This window comes from Podarcis melisellensis (genome assembly GCF_964234715.1).
Source record: "Podarcis melisellensis genome assembly, chromosome: 1".
In the NCBI taxonomy this organism is placed as follows: Eukaryota; Metazoa; Chordata; class Lepidosauria; order Squamata; family Lacertidae; genus Podarcis; species Podarcis melisellensis.
The window spans coordinates 114,538,489-114,557,999 of NC_138528.1; the positions used below are offsets into that span (position 1 = coordinate 114,538,489).

Below are 19,511 nucleotides of genomic sequence, written 5' to 3' on the forward strand. Positions count from 1 at the left end.
TCCTACTGTACCATCCAGACTTTCATTTAAAAAAAAATCAGCTGTTAACGTCTTGCTAATGGCTTTCAACCTGTTATGAAAATGATTTTCCATGTTGTTATCACTTTAGTTGAAATTAAAATTTATAACTATATTTTAAAACTTTTTGCCACAGCGTTTTACCAACGAGGATCATTTGGCTGTCCATAAACATAAACATGAGATGACACTGAAATTTGGTCCAGCTCGTAATGACAGTGTCATTGTAGCTGGTTAGTATATGTTTCTATTAATCCATCTTTCTTTTGGAATGTGCACACATTTTGTGTATTTTCTGTATATGACTCGAAATCTCTAGGCTCATCAGAAGCAACATCAAAAGATTCCTTATGAAATGAATTTGTAAACTGTGTTGTCCTTTACTTTTATAAAATTAATCTTCTGGCTTTTACTATTAAATAATGAGCAGTCCAATTAAACTGAAATTCTATTTGTAAGGGTTGTCACAGCAAATCATACCTGGCAATTAGAGTAAGGCACTGATGATAGAAAACACTTACATGCACCATCCTAGTTAAATCAATGTCATATATTTGTAAATGTTTATTGGATAAATATTTATTGGTCATTTTGCTTCTCCGTATAAATTTAGCTATAGCATAAAATATTTTTGATCTCAAAAGCAGTTCAAAGTATATACGCTCTGATCTTTTAATTTCTTTTGCAGTTCCTTCCTCTATGGTGCTCTTTTCATCTCCACCCCCTCTTTTAAAAAATTCTGGCTGGATAGCAAATAAAGATAATGTTTTGTTAAACATAAAGAATGAAGAGGAGGGTCTGAAAGCAACCCTTGCTTGACTCTAGGGAATTACATTTTAAGGATTAGCCTTCCAAAAGTGCATGCTAATAACATTTACCCACTACTTTTTCCTGAAACGATGGTTCTTCACCAGAAGTAATTACCAGTTTAGTAATGGGCTGCATCCAAAAGTGCCTTGCATGAGCAGAAGGACACATGTACTCACACAGGGCTCTATACAAGTTTTGCCAATTCTCCCTTGTTACTAGACACATAGAATTCTTCTTGCTCTTCTCTGGACCCAAGGCATTGATTTTTCATGAAAGCCAACACCTGATAGGCAGATACTGTGAACTGCAATAAAGTACATCACACACTTTCCTACTGTATTGGCTACAGTGGAGTTGTGTGTAGTATTGATCCTTTGCAGGCAATGTAAGTACTATATGAAAAGTATCAGGTCACTACTCTGTGAATAATAAGTGTCTTGATTTCTGTACACATCTTTAATCTTTAGATGTTAAATAAAGCACAAGCAATAGAATGCCATGATTTCCTCAGTATTTTTCCCCTTTATCTTTAAATTTCAGCCATTATGTAGTGATCACTATTATTCCTTTGTTAACCCCACAATGCAAGTTTATTGTGTGTTGGGATAGTATTTTATTGTCTATTAGTTAAACAATTATGGTTGAAATTAAAGTTCATTCTCATTAGAATGTTTTGCTCTGGCTGCAATCATCTTCTCGCTTGCTTTAGAATAAGTGCTGTTTGGATGAATGGAAATTATTCCTTGGCAAATGGGTGAAGAATTGCAGCCAAGGTGCAATATTGTTTTGTTTTGTTTTTAAAGTTAAAGTAATCCTTATGCTTACCGTAATTTTTTTTTTAGCTCCAGCTGTTTTATTCATAAACTAAAGATTAAGAGATAATTTTCAAGCTTAAATGCTACCGATTTAAATTGTTCCCCGATTTCTTCTGTATATTCAGGGAGGCAGGCACATCCCTACAGCTTTATGCCATTTTAAAACACCTTAATCTAGACTTTTCAATGCATTATCATACTCTTCCCCACCCCCACCCCCCCGGTTGTCCACAGGCAGCCTGATTAAGAACAGGAAAAACATACATTCAGCCACAGCAGCAACAAAAATTCAAGGAATATCTCTCTTTTAAAATATGTGATTTCTTGTTGACCAGTTTGTAAGGTTTCTAAGACTTTTGCAAACCAAGCACACATAGAATTTGCATTGTTTCGCCTTCTGATTGTGTTGTGTATATTGGTGATACAGTACTGGTTTTAAAAGGAAAGATTTGGCAAAAAGGCAGCATTGTTTTTCATTAAAGGATACATTAATATGAAACCTTTAATTATACTGCACTCCTGGTCAGGATCAGTTGCAAATTTTAGAGTGCCTGAAACATAAAAATTGACATCAATTTGAAAATATGTATAAAAGCCAATATATAATTGGGAAAATCATATATATCTATTTTTAAATTTTAGATCAGACTCCAACGCCAACTCGATTCCTGAAGAATTGTGAAGAAGTTGGTTTATTCAATGAGCTTGCAAGTCCTTTTGAAAATGAATTCAAAAAAGCTTCTGAAGATGATATTAAAAAAGTATGTTTATAAAGATGATCAGAGCTAAATCACTGTGTAGACTACCAATTGTTTGGGTTCCCTTCACCACTATGACTCTTCCACCGGTAGAAAAAGTGTCATTCTTGTTAATCCTTATATTTTAGAAATATATAGAAACCACACTTGGAGCAAGTATTCTGTGAAGTAACCTTTCTGTCAATCTGTCCTGACAAGTCAATCACATAAAAAAACCCACAACTCTATAATGTGAACAAGTGTCATGCTGATGCATGCTTCCCAATTGTGCCAGCTTTGCTCTTTTCCTGTTTATGACTTTCCCAGGTGGGAGGCAACAAACCACAGTACTGGATTAGTATTGTGTGTGGACCAGTGCTCATGGTTTATTTCTACAAACACAAGCTCTAAACTAAGTACACACCTTTACACATAATGCTAAGCCAATGTTTCCTTCAAGCTGGTGGAAGACAGGAGGAGGAAAGCAGGCACTATGGTTAAACTATGGTTTAACATGATGTGCAGACTAGACTGTACTCTCATAGCTGGGGTGCTAGGAATGATTCCAAATGACACCAAAATGCTTACTGTCATTTATTGCTACTTTGCTTGAAAAAGGAAATAAAAGTATAAAAAGTGTCCTAACTGGCATCTGCTTTGTGTTGTTTGCCAGGGATGAACTCCTCTTGCTTGTAACGTGAGTAATATTTTTTTAACGAGGGAAAGTGTGGCAGAATGTAATTTCCTTTCATTAGCTATTACTGCCAACACTGTCTAAAAAGAGATGACAATAATGCTGGCCAGGATATTAGCATCACTGTAAATTGCCTACTCTTTGAAGAGAGTCCTGCTCAGATTTTAAAATGCATCTACCTGATAATTCTTCTAGATGCCTCTAGATTTATCGCCTCTCGCAACACCAATTATACGAAATAAGATTGAAGAGCCTTCTGTTGTTGAGACAACTCACCAGGATAGTCCTTTACCTCATCCAGAGTCCACTACCAGTGACGAAAAGGTAGTAATTTCTCATGATTTAGAAACGTGGTCTGTACCAGTAAGTTCAAGAAACTTAAGAGCTTCAAACATTTTTGCTCATCCTGTGTCCCCCTCTCCACCTGTGTTATTAATTACAGCACTTCAGTAGTCTGAACACAAGAGAGTCCCAACTCATGCAGTTTACTAAAGCCTCTATGTCTGGTCATCTAAAGGGCAAAGTTTGTTGTTCTGAATTATTGCTAAAGTACAGTATTATTGCGAACATTTCTAAAGCATACACAACTTGCTCCCAAGCAGTTGTCATGCAGTCTTCCCTGCCATGATCTCAAGGAGATTACAGTCTAGAGATCCACATGGAAAGCCAATGCCAGTATTGCACATTGATACAGCTACAGAGGCTGATGTGAATGCACCCATGTTAGGAGAGGCTAAATTGAGGAACTCCTGTACCTTGGCAGCCTCATCTACATAGATTTCCTTATTTATGAATTGCTTTCTATGAAGCAATTTCACAATACAACAGAAACATTACATAAACAATTGCTTGCTGCATATAAAATAAAGCAGTTGCATATATAAAAAACAATATCAAATCCAATACAGATACAAGTGGATGTTTCTATTATCCATAGAGGAAAAACTGAATGGTAAAACTAATGTTAATAAATGGTTTCCTTTTTCCTGTAGGAAGTGTCACTGCAGCAGACTGCCCAGCCTACGTCCACAATTGTTCGTCCAGCTTCTCTACAGGTTCCTAATGTGTTGCTTGCAAGTTCTGACTCAAGTGTCATTATTCAGCAAGCCATACCTTCACCGACTTCCAGCACTGTCATAACCCAGGCTCCCTCCTCCAACAGGCCAATAGTGTAAGTTTTCTATATATTTACAACTAGTGAAATATCTTTATAAGGTGTGTTTGTGGTTCTTAAATATTATCTCCTCATTTATCCTAATCCTTTTTTAGATTGATCTTATTTAAAGATAAAATACCTCTTAAGGTTTTAATGGCTAGAAGGGCTGTCTTTTAAAAAACTAATTCCAAGTTTGACACACATATATATAAAAAACACAATATTGGGGACCTGGCAACAGTCTTGGTCTTGGATAAGTCATAATCTCTCTGGCTTGGATCTTGAGTTCCTGTGAGTTGATCTCTACTCATGAAAAGCTTCAACTGGAGGTGGGGATATGATTTTTGACAATATCTCTTTCTCCCTCTGAAACACTATGGGAGATGATGCTTGGATTGCCAGGGGAAGGGTGACTTAATGAAAACCACCTGCCCCCTTCCTTCAGCAGAAGCTTCCGGTTCTTGGTCCAACGTAAGGCAAGTCTGGTTCCAAAATTTGGGCCAGATTCAACTAACCTGTTCCTCTAGCAGAAGCCAGTGCAAGGACTCCTGCTAGTGCAACAGGGATTCCCATGCACCTCTTCCATATCCTCTCTCTGTAGTCAGGAGAGCCCCCAGAACATTGTTTGGGGGGCAGGGGAAGGAGGCAGTGATGGTTCTGTCAGGCAAACAGAAATGCAGTCTCCTCTATCTATGGATCCCGCCTTTAAATAGGCATGTCAATAATATACATACTGCCAAAGATGAATGAAACATGCAATGTACTTTGTCCCATAAGTGTTTTTCTTTTTCCATTTGTTTTCTTAGACCGGTGCCAGGTCCCTTCCCACTGCTGTTGCACCTTCCTAATGGACAAACCATGCCTGTTGCTATTCCTGCCGCAATCACAAATTCTAATGTGCATGTCCCAACAGCAGTTCCAGTAAGTATGTGTATATACGGCATACACACGTTCTCCCAGACTTTTGAAAAGTCCCAGTCCTCAAATCCTAATTCTTGAAAACAGCTGTGACTCTAGTACCACTTGATCCCGAAGTAAACAAGTGGTAGAAGCCAGTTGGGAGGATGGCAGGTGGTCAGAGGTCCACAGCATGCTGACCGTTGGGGGACTGAAGCCAATCCTAGGCACGTTCCCAGGAGAGGAAACAATTGAGAGCATAGGAAATTGAACTTCACTGTTCCTGGGACTGCATGTTAAAGTGGGTGTGGTTGAGGTATAAAAGTGGATGTGGTGAGAACTGTGGTTCCCATGGCTGCCTTCCAAAAAGCTTTCCCCTCAGCTATTTTCAGTTGTTTTTAATCATTACTTATGCATTATTAAATTTAGAGGGGGGGGGGAATAATATTGGGTGTCACAAAAATTGTCATTGCAGAAAAAAGAGAAATAGGGGTGACCAAGAAATGTGGTATTACAGTGGCGAACCCATGGGAGCATATATTGTAGTTTATTTTATTTTTTTTAAAAAAAACTAACGTGTGGGTGTGGGTGTGTTTAGCAAGGCCTTGGGTGGCCACAGCAGAGGACTTGCAACAACAGTCAACATTATTTTAACATTATGTAACTTGCAACAACAGTCCCCACAACCCAGACTTGTGAAAAGAATGGGGAATTTTGTGCACGACATACATCCTGCTGTTAGGTGGAAGTTGGTTTTCCCCAACTGAACACATCATGCTACCCACATATAAATAGACTTATTGGAATGGAGGTTCTGCTAGTAAAATTACACCAATGTCCAAATCTAAAGCCATAACAGCAAACTATTAAAAAGGCAAAAATATTGTAGCACAAAAGAACCAAACAAAAAGTAGGCATAATTAATGAAACAATAGTCAATAAAAATAGTAAGAAACAGCAGAACTATAAAACAGAGCTCAAATTCAACCATTAAGAACCTAGATGAATAAGAGTCTTCTTAATTTGGCACCTGGATGGTAGTAGTGTTGGCTCCTCACAAATATCCACAGGGTATCCACAGTTGGGCCACCATTGAGAAGACCCTCCTTATGAACTACACACAATCTCAGACAATGGCCTAAAAAAAATTGGTACTAAAACAGCTCAATGAGCAATCTTTTAGTGGAAAGGACATGCACCCTAGCTGTTATAAAGTAGAATGTGCTTTTAGTTGTGTATTAATTCTTTATTATATTGAACAGCTTGTTAGACCTGTCACCATGGTGCCTAGTATCCCAGGAATTCCAGGACCTTCATCTCCTCAACCTGTGCAGTCAGAGGCAAAATTGGTAAGTTCTTCAATAAGATGAATTTAGGCATAGTATAGAAAGTGAGCCAGAAAATCTACTAAGATGTTTGGTTTTCATTTATTTTGTTTTATATACAACCTAATTTTGTTTTACATACATGTAGGTGTTTTACGTACATGTAGGTACTTTCAGTCCCAAAGAAATTAGCTATGTGACTGTATTTGTGTGTTGTGCAGTACTATTGCATTTTGGAAAGCAGGACATTGAGAAAAGACTACTTAATAACAACCACAGCAAGAGTAAATAATACCTAACAATTATACAGCAATTTTGTAATTTTCAAAGTATTTATCATTTGTTATCATGTAATGCCATCACAAATTCTACATTAGTGGAACTTTCTGTAGAGTGGGCCAATGTATGATTTACAAGTTAATAGTTCCGCTCCGCATTAATGCACTGAATGCACCATACAAGTGACTGAAAATACCCTTTCTTAGCTTAGATACTGTTCAGCAGTTTGAATTTCCACCCATTGTAGAGAATCAGTGAAAAGACCCCTATGGCCAGAAAACAATGGCTGAGTTCAGACGTCATACTAATGTTACTAAACAATGGCAAGACATTAATGGATCTTGCCTCCTCCTGACCTCATACCTCCCTCCCCCAATCTTCCCACACAGTAGGAGGAGGAGCTTGGAAGCTTTCATGTTTTGCTTTTGCTTAACCAGGGCTTCTTACATTGTCCAGACTGATTTGAAACTAAACCTGGTACAGTACATGGTAACTTCAAAACATGACTTCTGAAGTTATAGTCACAGGACACAGCATGCTCAGTTAATCCAAACAAGAAATGAAAGCTCCCAAATGTCTCCTCCCAGCTTTGTGCAAGGAGTGAGTGAGCCTGGAGCAGCTAGATTCACTCATGTCTTGTTGAACCAGGGATGGGCACCCTTTGACCTAATTTAGTGCAAATTTTTGCCTAATTTCATGGGGGGAGGAACAGATGGAATAATGGAAGAGTAGGGGATAGACCATGCAAGCAATCAGCCCTGTGGCAAGAGCAATCCGTCTCTCCTCTGGCAGCCTGCTGAAAAGGGACAGCAGAAAAAGAAAGAGAAAAGGGTTGCCCACAATTGGCCCTACCCACTGTCCACATATAGGCTCTTAAGAAATGACCCTCAGTGGAATGTGGCCTTTAATAGAAAAAGTTTGCTAAACCATATTTTAGTGTGGCACCCTAGTGTGGCACCCGAGTACAGCCATTGTTAGTGAATAGTAGAATGGTTTGGAGAATTCTGAAGACATTCAATGTTAATCGCAAATTTTTGGATTGCCTGAAAGTCTGGTACATTCTGATCTCCCTACTCTGCCTATCAAGTGAAAAGGAACCATGGGAAGTGGCAATTAAAATTATCTAATTTGTGGTATCAAACAGGGTTTTAAAAGATACCTCTTTAAATTATACAATTACAGAATCATATTTTTATTGCTTAAATCAATCATTGGCTTCCTTATGGTGCATAAATTAGTGCTTCCAATGAATTCTTTATTTAATTGCCTTTGTTTAGCATCTATACTAATAGCAAATTCATTCTCTCAAGTGCCTATCCTTATGTATCCAAAACGGCACCACCTACACGCAAAAAGGGGGTATTGGCATGTTCAGGGAAACCCTGAGATTTTCAAAAGACCAAAAGATCTTTGGCAGGAGTCAAAATCTTAGAGAACCAAACAAAAAACCAGGACTGAGTGTGCTCAGTGGATGCAAAATCCTAACTGTTTGGGAAGGAGGGGGGTGGTCATTGGGATAGAAAATCAAAGACAGAGAGGAAAGAGAGAGACTACTTGTTCCGTTTATTGTAGAAATGCAGTAGCAGAAAAATGCATGCATTAACAGAGACTACTAAATCTACCTGGTAGCTAGAGAGAGGGTACCTCATTTTAAATTGGTTAATTCCCAACATGAAGCATTTTAGGTGACTGGTTATGTTGGAAAGGAACCTTGCATACCTGCTTTGCGTTCAACATTGCAGGGGTAACATGCACATGTTGTGGCCAGTTGGAACATAGAAAACTGCCTAATATTGAATCCATCTAGTTCACTGTTGTCTTCACTGACCGGCATCGACTCCCTAGGGTTTCAGATGGACATTCCCAGTGCTACCTGGAGTTTCTGGGAATTAAACCTGGAACATCATGATTACACAGCAGATGCTCTACCACTGAGCTACGTTCCTTCTGCAATGAAATTAGAATGAAACTGTATCACTGTAGGTGTTTAAGATGAACGCTGCTGGTGTGTAGCAGATGAAATTCAGTGGTGACCTTTCACAAAGTCAAGGATACATAGTAATAAAGAATGTCATGGATATTTTTTGAAATCAGCTCCGGCATGGGCTGCTAATTTTATACTGCATAGAAATGAAAGTTTTGATAAGTACAATGTTGCACCGGTGGGCATGGCAGGACTTCCTTTCCTCCTTCCTACAACCCTCAGATGGCCTCCAGAGCACATCTGGGTAACTGCAAGGGCTGTGGCAGGGAGGGAGGGAGGGAGGATGAGTAAATCTATTTTGTGCTAGTGAAAATTGGTTGTGTAAGTGGGATGCTGTATCGGCTATCATGTTTAGATTCTCCCTGTTGCAGACCTAAAATGAAATAAGCTCTGCCCATGAATATGTACTCATGTATAGAGGTATTATATTATTGTTAAGCCAGTGTGTTATTGAAAGGATGATATATAAATACCCATTGTTAAGAAAAGATAAAATTACAAGAGCAACTAAAGCATTATCAGGAAAATGTCTTTTATGAGAAGTAGCCAAGAAATTGCCAGAGTTTGTATGTAATAATACACTGTTGTTTGGCATTGTGAATAAGTGGCTCAGGCTCACAGACACCCTCTCATCTTTGCCCTCGAGCAGCAGGTTCATTTTCACTTTAGGGAAACCGTCAATTCCTGTTACGTTCAATCTTGGGAGGCCCTGCCTTATTTTAACCGTGACTAATTAAAACAAACCAGGATAGCAAACGTCCTTTGATCCTGATTTGTTAACAAGTCATAGTTAGAATAAGCTAGTTTCTTGAGTTCAGACAAAAACAGGAAATTAATTTACTCAAAATATAAGTTTTCCAACTCTGCAAAATATAACCTTTCAACTTCCCCATGTGAAAAGGGAGAAATGGAAGAAATCCTCTATATCAGCGGTTCTCAACCTGTGGGTCCCCAGATGTTGTTGGACTACAACTCCCATCATCCCTGAGCTCTGGCCTTGCTAGCTAGGGGTGATGGGAGTTGTAGTTCAACAACATCTGGGGACCCACAGGTTGAGAACCGCTGCTCTATATTGTAGCAAACTTTGCTGGGCTCAATTTTGCTAACCGGGCTGCTAGCAGAAGCCTGTACAATGACTTCCACTATCACCGCGGGGCTTCCCCCCACAATTGGCTGAAGTGGGGTTGAGAGGAGCCCTCAAACAGCACAGATTGTTCAATCAGGCAAGCAGAAATGTTTGCGCCATCAGAGTTGTCTCCTTAAGGCTACGTTCCTCCCATTTTGTCTGAACCAGGATTTTAACTCTTAAAAGATGTGTGAGGAATAGCAGTCATATTGGAACTTTGTTAACTCAGGACTGGTGCTTGTAGTTCAGCGTTATCTGACATGGAATTACTCGGAATACCTTTGTAGAATTTATGTGTCAGAAAAGAAAAACAATGTAGCAGCGTGCTGTGAACCTTTATATGTGCAATATGGCAAACGTTTTTTGTTATACAAATGTAAAAGAAGGACATCTTGAGAAAGCACAGGAGAAATAGCTGTGTTTTAAGTTTTAGCAGTCTCCTTAGTTAATAAAATTTGGTGAATATTTGCATTTCAACTGTTTCTTTCAGTGAGGTGATGGATATTTTTTAAAAAGTAGCCATCAAAACCTTGTTTCTTGGATGCAGAGAGAGCTGCAGGGCCTGGAGACAATCTGAGGAACTGTATCTGACTGGATTTATCCTGGAGAAGAAGACAAAGGAGCATGAGTACTGTTCTGATTTTTGTATAGGTTCAGTAAAAATGTAGGACTATCACCCTTTGAGTTTCAAATGCAAGTATATTAATCGTTCCATATATATATTAGAGCTATGAACCTAGGATTGCCATACGTCTGTGTTTTCCTAGACCCGTCCAGGAATCGGGCTCAGAAAATGGCGTTTGGGCGGATTTTTGCCGAATTGACAAAATGTCAGTGAAAACCCAGACATATGGCAAGCAGAGCAATTTTTTAAAAACCAAGCTTTAAAAAGCCTTTAAAGAACCTAAAAAATTAATGGGGAGTGGGGGGAGATGTTCCCCAAAATGTCCGGATTTTCACTTTAGGGAATATGGCAACCCTTAATGAACCAGTTAGAATTTATTACCTCTTCAGCAATGTTAATAATTGCTTCAGTTCAGATGACACAATTAGAAAATGCTTCTGTTGATTAATGCGTGGTTTGGGAATGTCTCAAAGGTTTAGAGGATCACTTGGGGGGTATCTCAAGTTTTAAAACCCACTCACATTTTAAAATCTCCATTTTTATTCCACCAGTACTAATTTACTGATTATGGGATGCTTTCACTTCTAACATTACATATGTTACAAATCAGTACAAATATTTTATTGCTTATCTCAGCATATTTTATACGTTAAATCCTAGTCAATGTCTGCATACATCATGACTGAAAATTCCTTTTTCTTTTCTCTCATCCTGAGAAATGAAAATTTAGAAATGAGAGCAGTAATTAATTTGTCTGATATTCCAATCCTGCATTCATCTAAAGAATACCCTTCTGCCCATTATATACCTTATAATTACATGCCCTGCCTGGAGTGTTTGTCTTGCATTTAAATCTGCTTTGTGCTCTCTAGTGGCATTTCATAGTGTTGCCAGCTTGGAATTACACGACTTAACATAGCAGATCATGCTGAAAAGTAGGTTCCTCTATATTTCTAAGTTGTGAATGCATACACACACACACACACACACAGAGAGAGAGAGAGAGACAGACAGACAGACAGACAGACAGACAGACAGAGTGATACTGCTGTGTCTTACTTTCCATACTTGTTAATGTTTACATAATTAGTACTGTCTTAGATTTAATCCAAATGACTTTACATATATGTACATATACATACAAATAAATATAAATATAAATAGAATGGGTGCTGCCAGCTGTAAATAGGAAAGGCCCTGGATGCTGAAACTGGTGAATGGGGGGGGGGGATCTGATTCCATTAATGTTAGGCTTTGGTTGACCAACTTTCAACAAAGGTTGAAATTGCAAATTATGTTTCTGTAACATAGATTTTATCCCATTTTTCAATTTAAAAAATGCTCAGGGTGTCATACAGTATAGCACAGTGTTTCTCAAACTTGGGCCTCCTGCTGTTTTTTTTTTTTTTGGACTACAACTCCCATCATCCCTGACACTAGTCCTGCTGGCTAGGGATGATGGGAGTTGTAGTCCAACAGCAGCTGGAGATCCAGGTTTGAGAAACACTGGTAGAAAATAACAAGAAAATACAGAAAAATAATTTGTAAAACAGTTCCTACTGAAACATGTCAGGGATATTAACAAACGACTGCAAACATGCATGCACCAGCAACCAAGTTCAGTTGAAGCTGTAGCGGATTGAATCGCAATTTTAGTCAGTACGTACTAAGCACTTATGGAAAAATAACAGTATTTCAGTACCTACATACAACATATCAACGTTTATTGCTCTGGTGATGCTTGACTTATATTTGAGGATAGGGTGCCCTTAGCCAGCATATATACTGTTTGAACATAATATTATTAGAATTATAAAACTTAAAGCAGAAATTCATTAGATGATGATACAGAGCTTCATTATTACCTCTAAAATGTCTGTGTTACGCTCCTTCCTATGCATATCTTGAGAGACCGAGGGGGAAGGGGAAGATTGTCAGAAATCATCCATGAGCCGAGCTGCTGCTCACAGAAGGTGCCTTGCCTCATTTTGAGTGAGCAGTCCCTGTTAACCCCCGCACTCGAGCCCACCCCATTTAGCAGGTTCCCCTAACCCTAAGGAGAGACGTTTCAGACAGCTTGTGGAGCTGTAGGTTGGAGAAGGGGGCAAGAAAGTCATCTTCCACCAACTCCCTTCCGTCACAGTTACTCTGGATCCAGCTTCTTCATTGCTCCTTTGTTGAATTTTCTATTGCAGCCTCCCTGGGACAAGTACCTGCTCCTTTCTACTCTGTAGATTGGAATGCATGCTAATGGCAGTACATAAATAATAGATACAAGTGCCTTCAAATGAGAGATTGAGGGTGAATTCATTTAATGGTCATCTTCGATTTTGTTTCAGAAAGCATCTGAGATGTTATATTTGTAGCAAGTGCAGAGTTAACAAATCATTTCTATATAAAAACAAATAAGACCCTCTGAATTAGCATTGCCTTGCCTCTTTAAAAAAAATATTGTAAGTGATGCTCTCTGTTGTTTTTTTAACACAAACTGAGAAATACCTGAAGCATAGTGGGTAGCCAGTAGGTTTTCTGCAGGGGTTACTACTGAGAGTTGACAGAGGGCAGCCTGGCAAATGTTCAGAAACTCGCATTAACTTTGTTGAGCTCGGCATGGGACCTTGTGTTCGGCAGAATTCTCCTGACCTGCCTCTCTGCATGCCGAGCTAATCAGCAAACACCTAATGAGCCTGCTCTAAAGAAACAGACCCTCTCCCATCCTACTTCATTTTCATAGATTCTCTGGGGGGAGGGGAGAGACAAGACTTCATAAGGACTGATGATGCTGCAAAGACCACAATAATGATAATTAACTTGCTGAATTTAGAAGATTATGCTGTTAATTAGTTGCAAAATAAAGATAAGTAATAGAGTAGCAGATGGTAAGATAACACCCAGGAGAAGGAGGGTTATTACTCTGATGAGGTTTTGTGGCAGATATGAAATATGGATCTGACTTTTTCATAAATTGTTTCTACAATATATCCTCTTGTTTCTGTGAACTTGTGATGGAGTGATCTATTCCTACCAATTCTGACAGATGTGATAGGGATTTATTTTGAAGGGTTTACATATTTTTTATACTAAAAAAAATATGCCTTTGCTGTTCAGGATTAGAATGTCGTCAGTGTTTCAGCAATATTGCAAATACAAATTGAATGACTATCAATGTACTTCATCATTTCTAATTATACTTTAAATATGTATTTTATTATATCACTGGAGAGAACATTAACAATCACTATCAACAGTATGGTGCAGTGAATAAAGAGCTCAATTCTACAGCTTAGTGGGTAGCCTTGAGCAAATTCTCTCTCAACCTTACCTACTTTGTTGGGTGGTTGGGGGTACATGTAAATTGCTCCAAGCTCCTTGAAGGAAGAACAGACTTCCAAATGGTGGTAATGAATCTACTTAACATGTTGAAATTATTGGGTCGATTATTGGAACATTTTGGTAAACTATGAAGGCTTTAAAATATTTAGGAACAACTATTCAGACTTGTTACACAGGGCTGTCCCGGAAAGCATGGCATCATTTTGCACTCTTCCTATAGGTGTTGTGATTTCCCTTGTCCTGTGACTCACCTCTCCAACTTCATCCCTCCTTTCTTCAGTGACTTGGTCCATTTTTTGTCCATTAATGCTATGGTGGGGGCAGGGAGTGGATGGCCTAAATTGTTCAATTCCTTGGGGACTTGAGGCATCCCTTCTCAGAAGCGGTTGTTGCCCTGCCCCAGCAATTTGACTGGAGAGAATATCACCCTGAAAGCTGAGGACCTGGTGCTGGCTGAGCCAAAATACTTCTGTGGCTTGTGAATGCTTCTGTGAATATATAGTGATATATTTTCCAGTTGAGGGGGGTGGGGAGGTTGCTGGCTGAGTGAAGCAGCAGGTTCTGAGCCAGTTTTGCTTTGCTCCTTAAGCAAAATAGCTTGGGGAGGGGGACAGCTGTGGTCAATCCATAAGCAAGTATGAGAATGGACGGGAAATGGACCTAAAGGCCATCAGCTGGATATTCCTTCCATAACCATATATACTATGTAGTTAGAAACACAATGTAATGTTTTTAGGGGGTTTAAGATAGTTTTTTTGCATTTATTAATTTATATTTTATTGTAAAAAAAAAAAATCAAATATAGAGCAGTAAAATGATACACAAGAAAAGGAAAAAGAACAAAACACAGAACTGTGTAAAGGTGAAAAACATTATATGAATATGAAAAATACCCTAACCCATACATTCTTTTATAAATTTGATATTATCCTAATATGAATAGAAATATGAGCAGTCTACCACATAAATTGTATAAATTTGTTCCAAATATTGTCATGTTTATCCAAGCAGAGTCTACGTCTGTAAGCAGTCCGTAGGTTGCAAGTGTTACCATATTATCAACCCACTGATTAAAGAACGTAATATTTTTAGTGATCATTTTTAGTTATTGAACTATGGAACAGATACCTATTGTTATCCTCTGGTCCCTTTGATGTTTTTGGTACTTGTATTTGGCCAAAAGCACTGGATCACTTTGGGGGGGGGTGTACAACTCACATCACAATCTGAAATACCCCTTCTTACTAGCTCAGAAATATACTGATACCTTGAGCATATAATAGTATTTTTGCTAACCATTTTAACTCTGTGTTTCATACCCATCATCTTGTTCACATTGTGGATCTATAACTTTCTGGAACTAGAAGAAGTGGTATTAGTCAGTTCTTTGTAAAAGGAAAAAGACATGGGAGGCAAAATGAAGTACAGGCAACTGTTGTTTTAGGCGCAACTGGTGTGTGTGCAGTTGGCACATCTGCACAGCATTGAACCTGGAAGTGACCCAGAAACGTCATAAAAGACATCACCGAAAGGGTGGGGCGGAGGCAGATCAGGTGCAGAATGGGGTGTTTCAGTTGAACACAATTTCACACAGGCGTGCAGTGACATTGAATGCAAATCCTGTGCAGATCGGGGGTTGCCTGTACAGTGGTACCTCGGTTTAATAACAGCCCTGTTTACGAACTATTCAGTATATTCAGCGAAACTGGAAGTAGTGTTCTGGTTAGTGAACTTTACCTCGGTCTATGAACGGAAGCCGAATGGTGGAAGGACACTGGTGGCGGGAGGGCTCATTAGGGAAAGCGCGCCTCAGTTTAAGAACGGTTTCGGTTTAAGAACGGACTTCCGGAACAGATTAAGTTCGTAAACCGAGGTACCACTCTATATGCTTAGAATGAAAGCAGTTGGTTGTTTCCAGTGCTGTGTGAGTGGAAGTTTCCTCCCTTCTCATGGCAGCACCCTGCACCCTCCCAAAAGCCTCTCCTGGAATTTTGGGGTCTTCATGAGAGGTATGGAATGGAGCTGCAGCAGGAGAAGGAGAATCTCCGAAAATTGGGCATGAGCAGCTTTTACAGGCATCTCTTAAGCTAGTGAACAGCTGAGTAAGTTGACCATTGCAGCCTGCAATCGTTCATCGTGGAAAAATTCATTTTTGTCTTTCAGAGATTGAAAGCTGCCTTAACCCAGCAGCACTCTCAGGTCACAAATGGAGATACTGCAAAGGGAACAAGTGGATTGGTTAGAACTCAGTCAGAGGAAGCTCGGCCACAGTCGCTACAGCAGCCTGCTACATCTACTACTGAAACACCAGTAAGAAACCTTGCTTCTGATTCTGTTTGCTACCATATAAACATCCCATGTTACTTCCTGACAGACTCTTAGCTTAGTGTTATGTGCAAACCAGCAATCTTGGCTTACAACAAACAAGGCAGCTTCGTAACCCATGGTTTGTAGTTGACTTGTTTAGCGACTAACTATTCTTTGTTCAGGCTCACTGAGGCTCATTCACTAAACCATGGCTTAGCACTGCATATGAACCAGCCCTATATTGCAAGTGCTTGAACTCTTACACAAAATATTTCTTAATCCTAGAATTTCCTCTTTTTAAATACAAAAAAGAGAGAAACTCACTGAATTATATGGCTTACCTTAAATACCTTAAATGGATAAGTCATTTTATTCATCTCTACTCTGCCTCTGTAATAGTATATTCTGTGTTGTATCCAGCGGTTGTGTAAGTATAAGATAGTTCACACAACCAATCTATCATTTTTCTTTTCCTCTGCATCCCTGAGAAGCTTCTCCAGAGTGAGAGCCTAGTGAATATTGTGAATTTTTAATATATATATATATTTACAGGGTAGCAGTGGGGTGGGAGAATGGCTCACATTTGGGTAGGGTAATCTTTCATGAGTTGGAACTTCAGTTCTGTATTGCCAACCTGTGTTTGATATGTCTGCTAAAGTCAACATGTCAACAGTGCATTTTGAAACTCTTTAAAGATTGCATGTGTTCAATTTATATTCTGCACAATTTATATTCTGCACTAAATGAGACCATTATAGTCAATGCTGTGTGATATATTAGAGGAATGTGAATTTCTGTCCAAAGTCTAAGCTTGAACTAAAAGTTTTGTGGCAATGAACTCTGGCATTCCTTGCTTCCTGCAGGCTTCTCCAGCACAGCTTGCACCGCAAACGCCAAATACAGGGGGTCGACGGCGAAGGGCAGCAAATGAAGATCCCGATGAGAAAAGGCGGAAATTCCTAGAGCGAAATAGGGCGGCAGCATCAAGGTGTAGACAAAAAAGAAAAGTTTGGGTGCAGTCTTTGGAGAAGAAAGCTGAAGACTTGAGCTCGTTAAATGGTCAATTACAGGTACTTCCTTCTGCTTGTTTGCAATTTTAAAACAATAATCTGATAATAATGTAATACAATAATTAAGGACAATAGGTGGAATTCAACGCTATGCCAGTACAGTGGTACCTCGGGTTACATAAGCTTCAGGTTACATACCCTTCAGGTTACAGACTCCACTAACCCAGAAAATATTACCTTGGGTTAAGAACTTTGCTTCAGGATGAGAACAGAAATCGTGCAGCAGCAGTGCAACAGCAGCAGGAGGCCCCATTAGCTAAAGGGGTGCTTCAGGTTAAGAACAGTTTCAGGTTAAGAACAGACCTCCACAACGAATTAAGTTCTTAACCCGAGGTACCACTGTATGATTGTTCTACTTGCCAGAAAGGATGATCTCCTTTTGATTTTTGGGTAGGGGAGGAAAGGAATCTTTTGTTGGCTTCCACTATCAAAGTTGGTTAGTTGAATCCATTTAACAGGTCCAGAGCAAACAGTGTAATTTTAGGTTTGCCCAAATGATGTGTGATTGCCGGCACATGGCAGGGTAGGGGGGGACATCATAGGGTGGAGTGCTGGGAACTGAACCCCATCGCCCCATAATATTTCATCTTTCCCTCCCCATAAGTGTCTCTGGAGCTCCATTTCTTTTACCTTCTCCCCAAAAAGAGATAGGGAAAGGGTGCTAGCTCTGAATATCTGGAACTTTTCCCAATGAGGTGCACATAGGGTGAGGTGAGGTTACAAGTGGCCATCGGGCATTGCATATAATGCAAGCCTGCTTTGAGAGGCATGGTGGGCGTGAGCTGCTTGTACCCATTTCACAGTATAGATATGCTCCAGCAGTTTCCAGAGCCAGTCATTGTATCTACCCATGCATTATTTAAAAAACCCCGAAGACAACCGTAAGATTGAAGGTCAAAGATTTTTGCCTTCTTGGCTAATCCTTCACTTTACGTAATTTAAAATGTTTCTGTTTGTGACAGGAGAGGTATAATGGAATGTGAAGTAGAAACAAATGAGAGAACAGTGTAACGTAAGTGCAGGAGGCCTGTGTGTATGATTGGCAAGGCTGGCGGTAGCTAATAAGAATATACACAAAAACATCTGGAGGGCACCAGATTGGGGGAGGCTGGCCTAGAATAAATGTTACCTCATCTATGTTTTCATTTGCCTTAAAAGACAATGGACATTTCTGTATGGATTTTTCCTACTTAAACATATTTTTATAAGCATAGACTGGAACACACACACGGCAGAGTCTCAAGGGTTAATCTCTTTCATGTAAAGCAGAGGTGTTTTTTATAGTCTGCCATCAACAAAGCTGGCAAAGGTGAAGAACAGAATGATTTGTAAAGAAAATTGAATGGCAAATAAATTATTTAAACTCTTCATTATCTGAAAATATTAATCCTGTATTCCAAAATGATTCATCATTTGATAAAGCAGGCACAGCTGGGTAGTAATAACCCATGATGGCTTAAGTTGAATATGTGTTTTGATACGTTGGGCCTTCCACAGCATGTTAGCTGTGAAAAAGTGCTGGTTCTCATTCTAGTTTTATCATTTTTACAAAATAAACGAGCTGGGGAATACTGTTTGAATCATATGAATATGAAATATAAAAATATTACTGTATGGTGAGGCTCACTTTCAGAGTTTAGATAAAGTGGGCTCAGCCTTTGGCTCTTCTTGCTGGACTTGTTGTTTTAGCTACAGCAGAAGAACTCCCAGCTTCTGCCTCAGCAGAATGAGGTCAGACGAATATTGATACTTGCATCGTTTGCATAGCAACATTTAAAAATATTGGGAGATCAATGGAACTGTGTCCAGTATATTTTAAATTCCCCACTTCCTTAATGTATTCATCTTAAATATGTCACATTAGAATTCTCCATTCAATTATCTGTAATGGCAAAAAAAATTCGTCAATGCCACTAACTTCCCTTAAAATGTGATGCACAACGTTTTGATAGCTATATCGGACTGCGTATAGAAGCAAGAGATCAAAAGGAGTTGAATGTAATAGACCAAATGTAAAGCAACTCCCAATATCTTCTTTGAATGTACAAAACAAACAAGCTGCTTAGCCAAAACTGCTGCAGTTCACAGATAAACCGTTGTGTTAATGTGCCTAGAAAGTGTGTGCTGTGTCTTGTATCTGTCTTTACGAAAACTTGTAAATCTCAGTTTGAAATGTATGTAACTTGATCCTGGTAAAGTATATAACTTTTTTCTTCTTCTTTAGAGTGAAGTCACCCTGCTGAGAAATGAAGTGGCGCAGCTGAAACAGCTTCTTCTAGCTCATAAAGATTGCCCTGTAACAGCCATGCAGAAGAAGTCTGGCTATCATAGTGAG

At 39.2% G+C, this 19,511-nt stretch overlaps 1 protein-coding gene across 8 annotated transcripts in view; it reads left to right on the top strand.

Annotated features, from left to right (window-relative positions):
• The window catches only part of ATF2 (activating transcription factor 2), a 38,572-nt gene that overhangs the window by 12,455 nt on the left and 6,606 nt on the right, over positions 1 to 19,511 (top strand). For 4 of the 8 annotated variants that reach the window (XM_081883431.1, XM_081883429.1, XM_081883432.1 and 1 more), the window contains 9 exons: positions 155 to 251; positions 2,286 to 2,404; positions 3,270 to 3,398; positions 4,067 to 4,245; positions 5,037 to 5,151; positions 6,390 to 6,476; positions 15,963 to 16,109; positions 16,970 to 17,176; positions 19,401 to 19,506. In XM_081883431.1, the coding sequence (XP_081739557.1) occupies positions 155 to 251; positions 2,286 to 2,404; positions 3,270 to 3,398; positions 4,067 to 4,245; positions 5,037 to 5,151; positions 6,390 to 6,476; positions 15,963 to 16,109; positions 16,970 to 17,176; positions 19,401 to 19,506 (1,186 nt within the window). The remainder of the gene's footprint in view (positions 1 to 154; positions 252 to 2,285; positions 2,405 to 3,269; positions 3,399 to 4,066; positions 4,246 to 5,036; positions 5,152 to 6,389; positions 6,477 to 15,962; positions 16,110 to 16,969; positions 17,177 to 19,400; positions 19,507 to 19,511) is intronic. The other 4 variants (XM_081883435.1, XM_081883433.1, XM_081883434.1 and 1 more) reach the window with 1 other exon arrangement.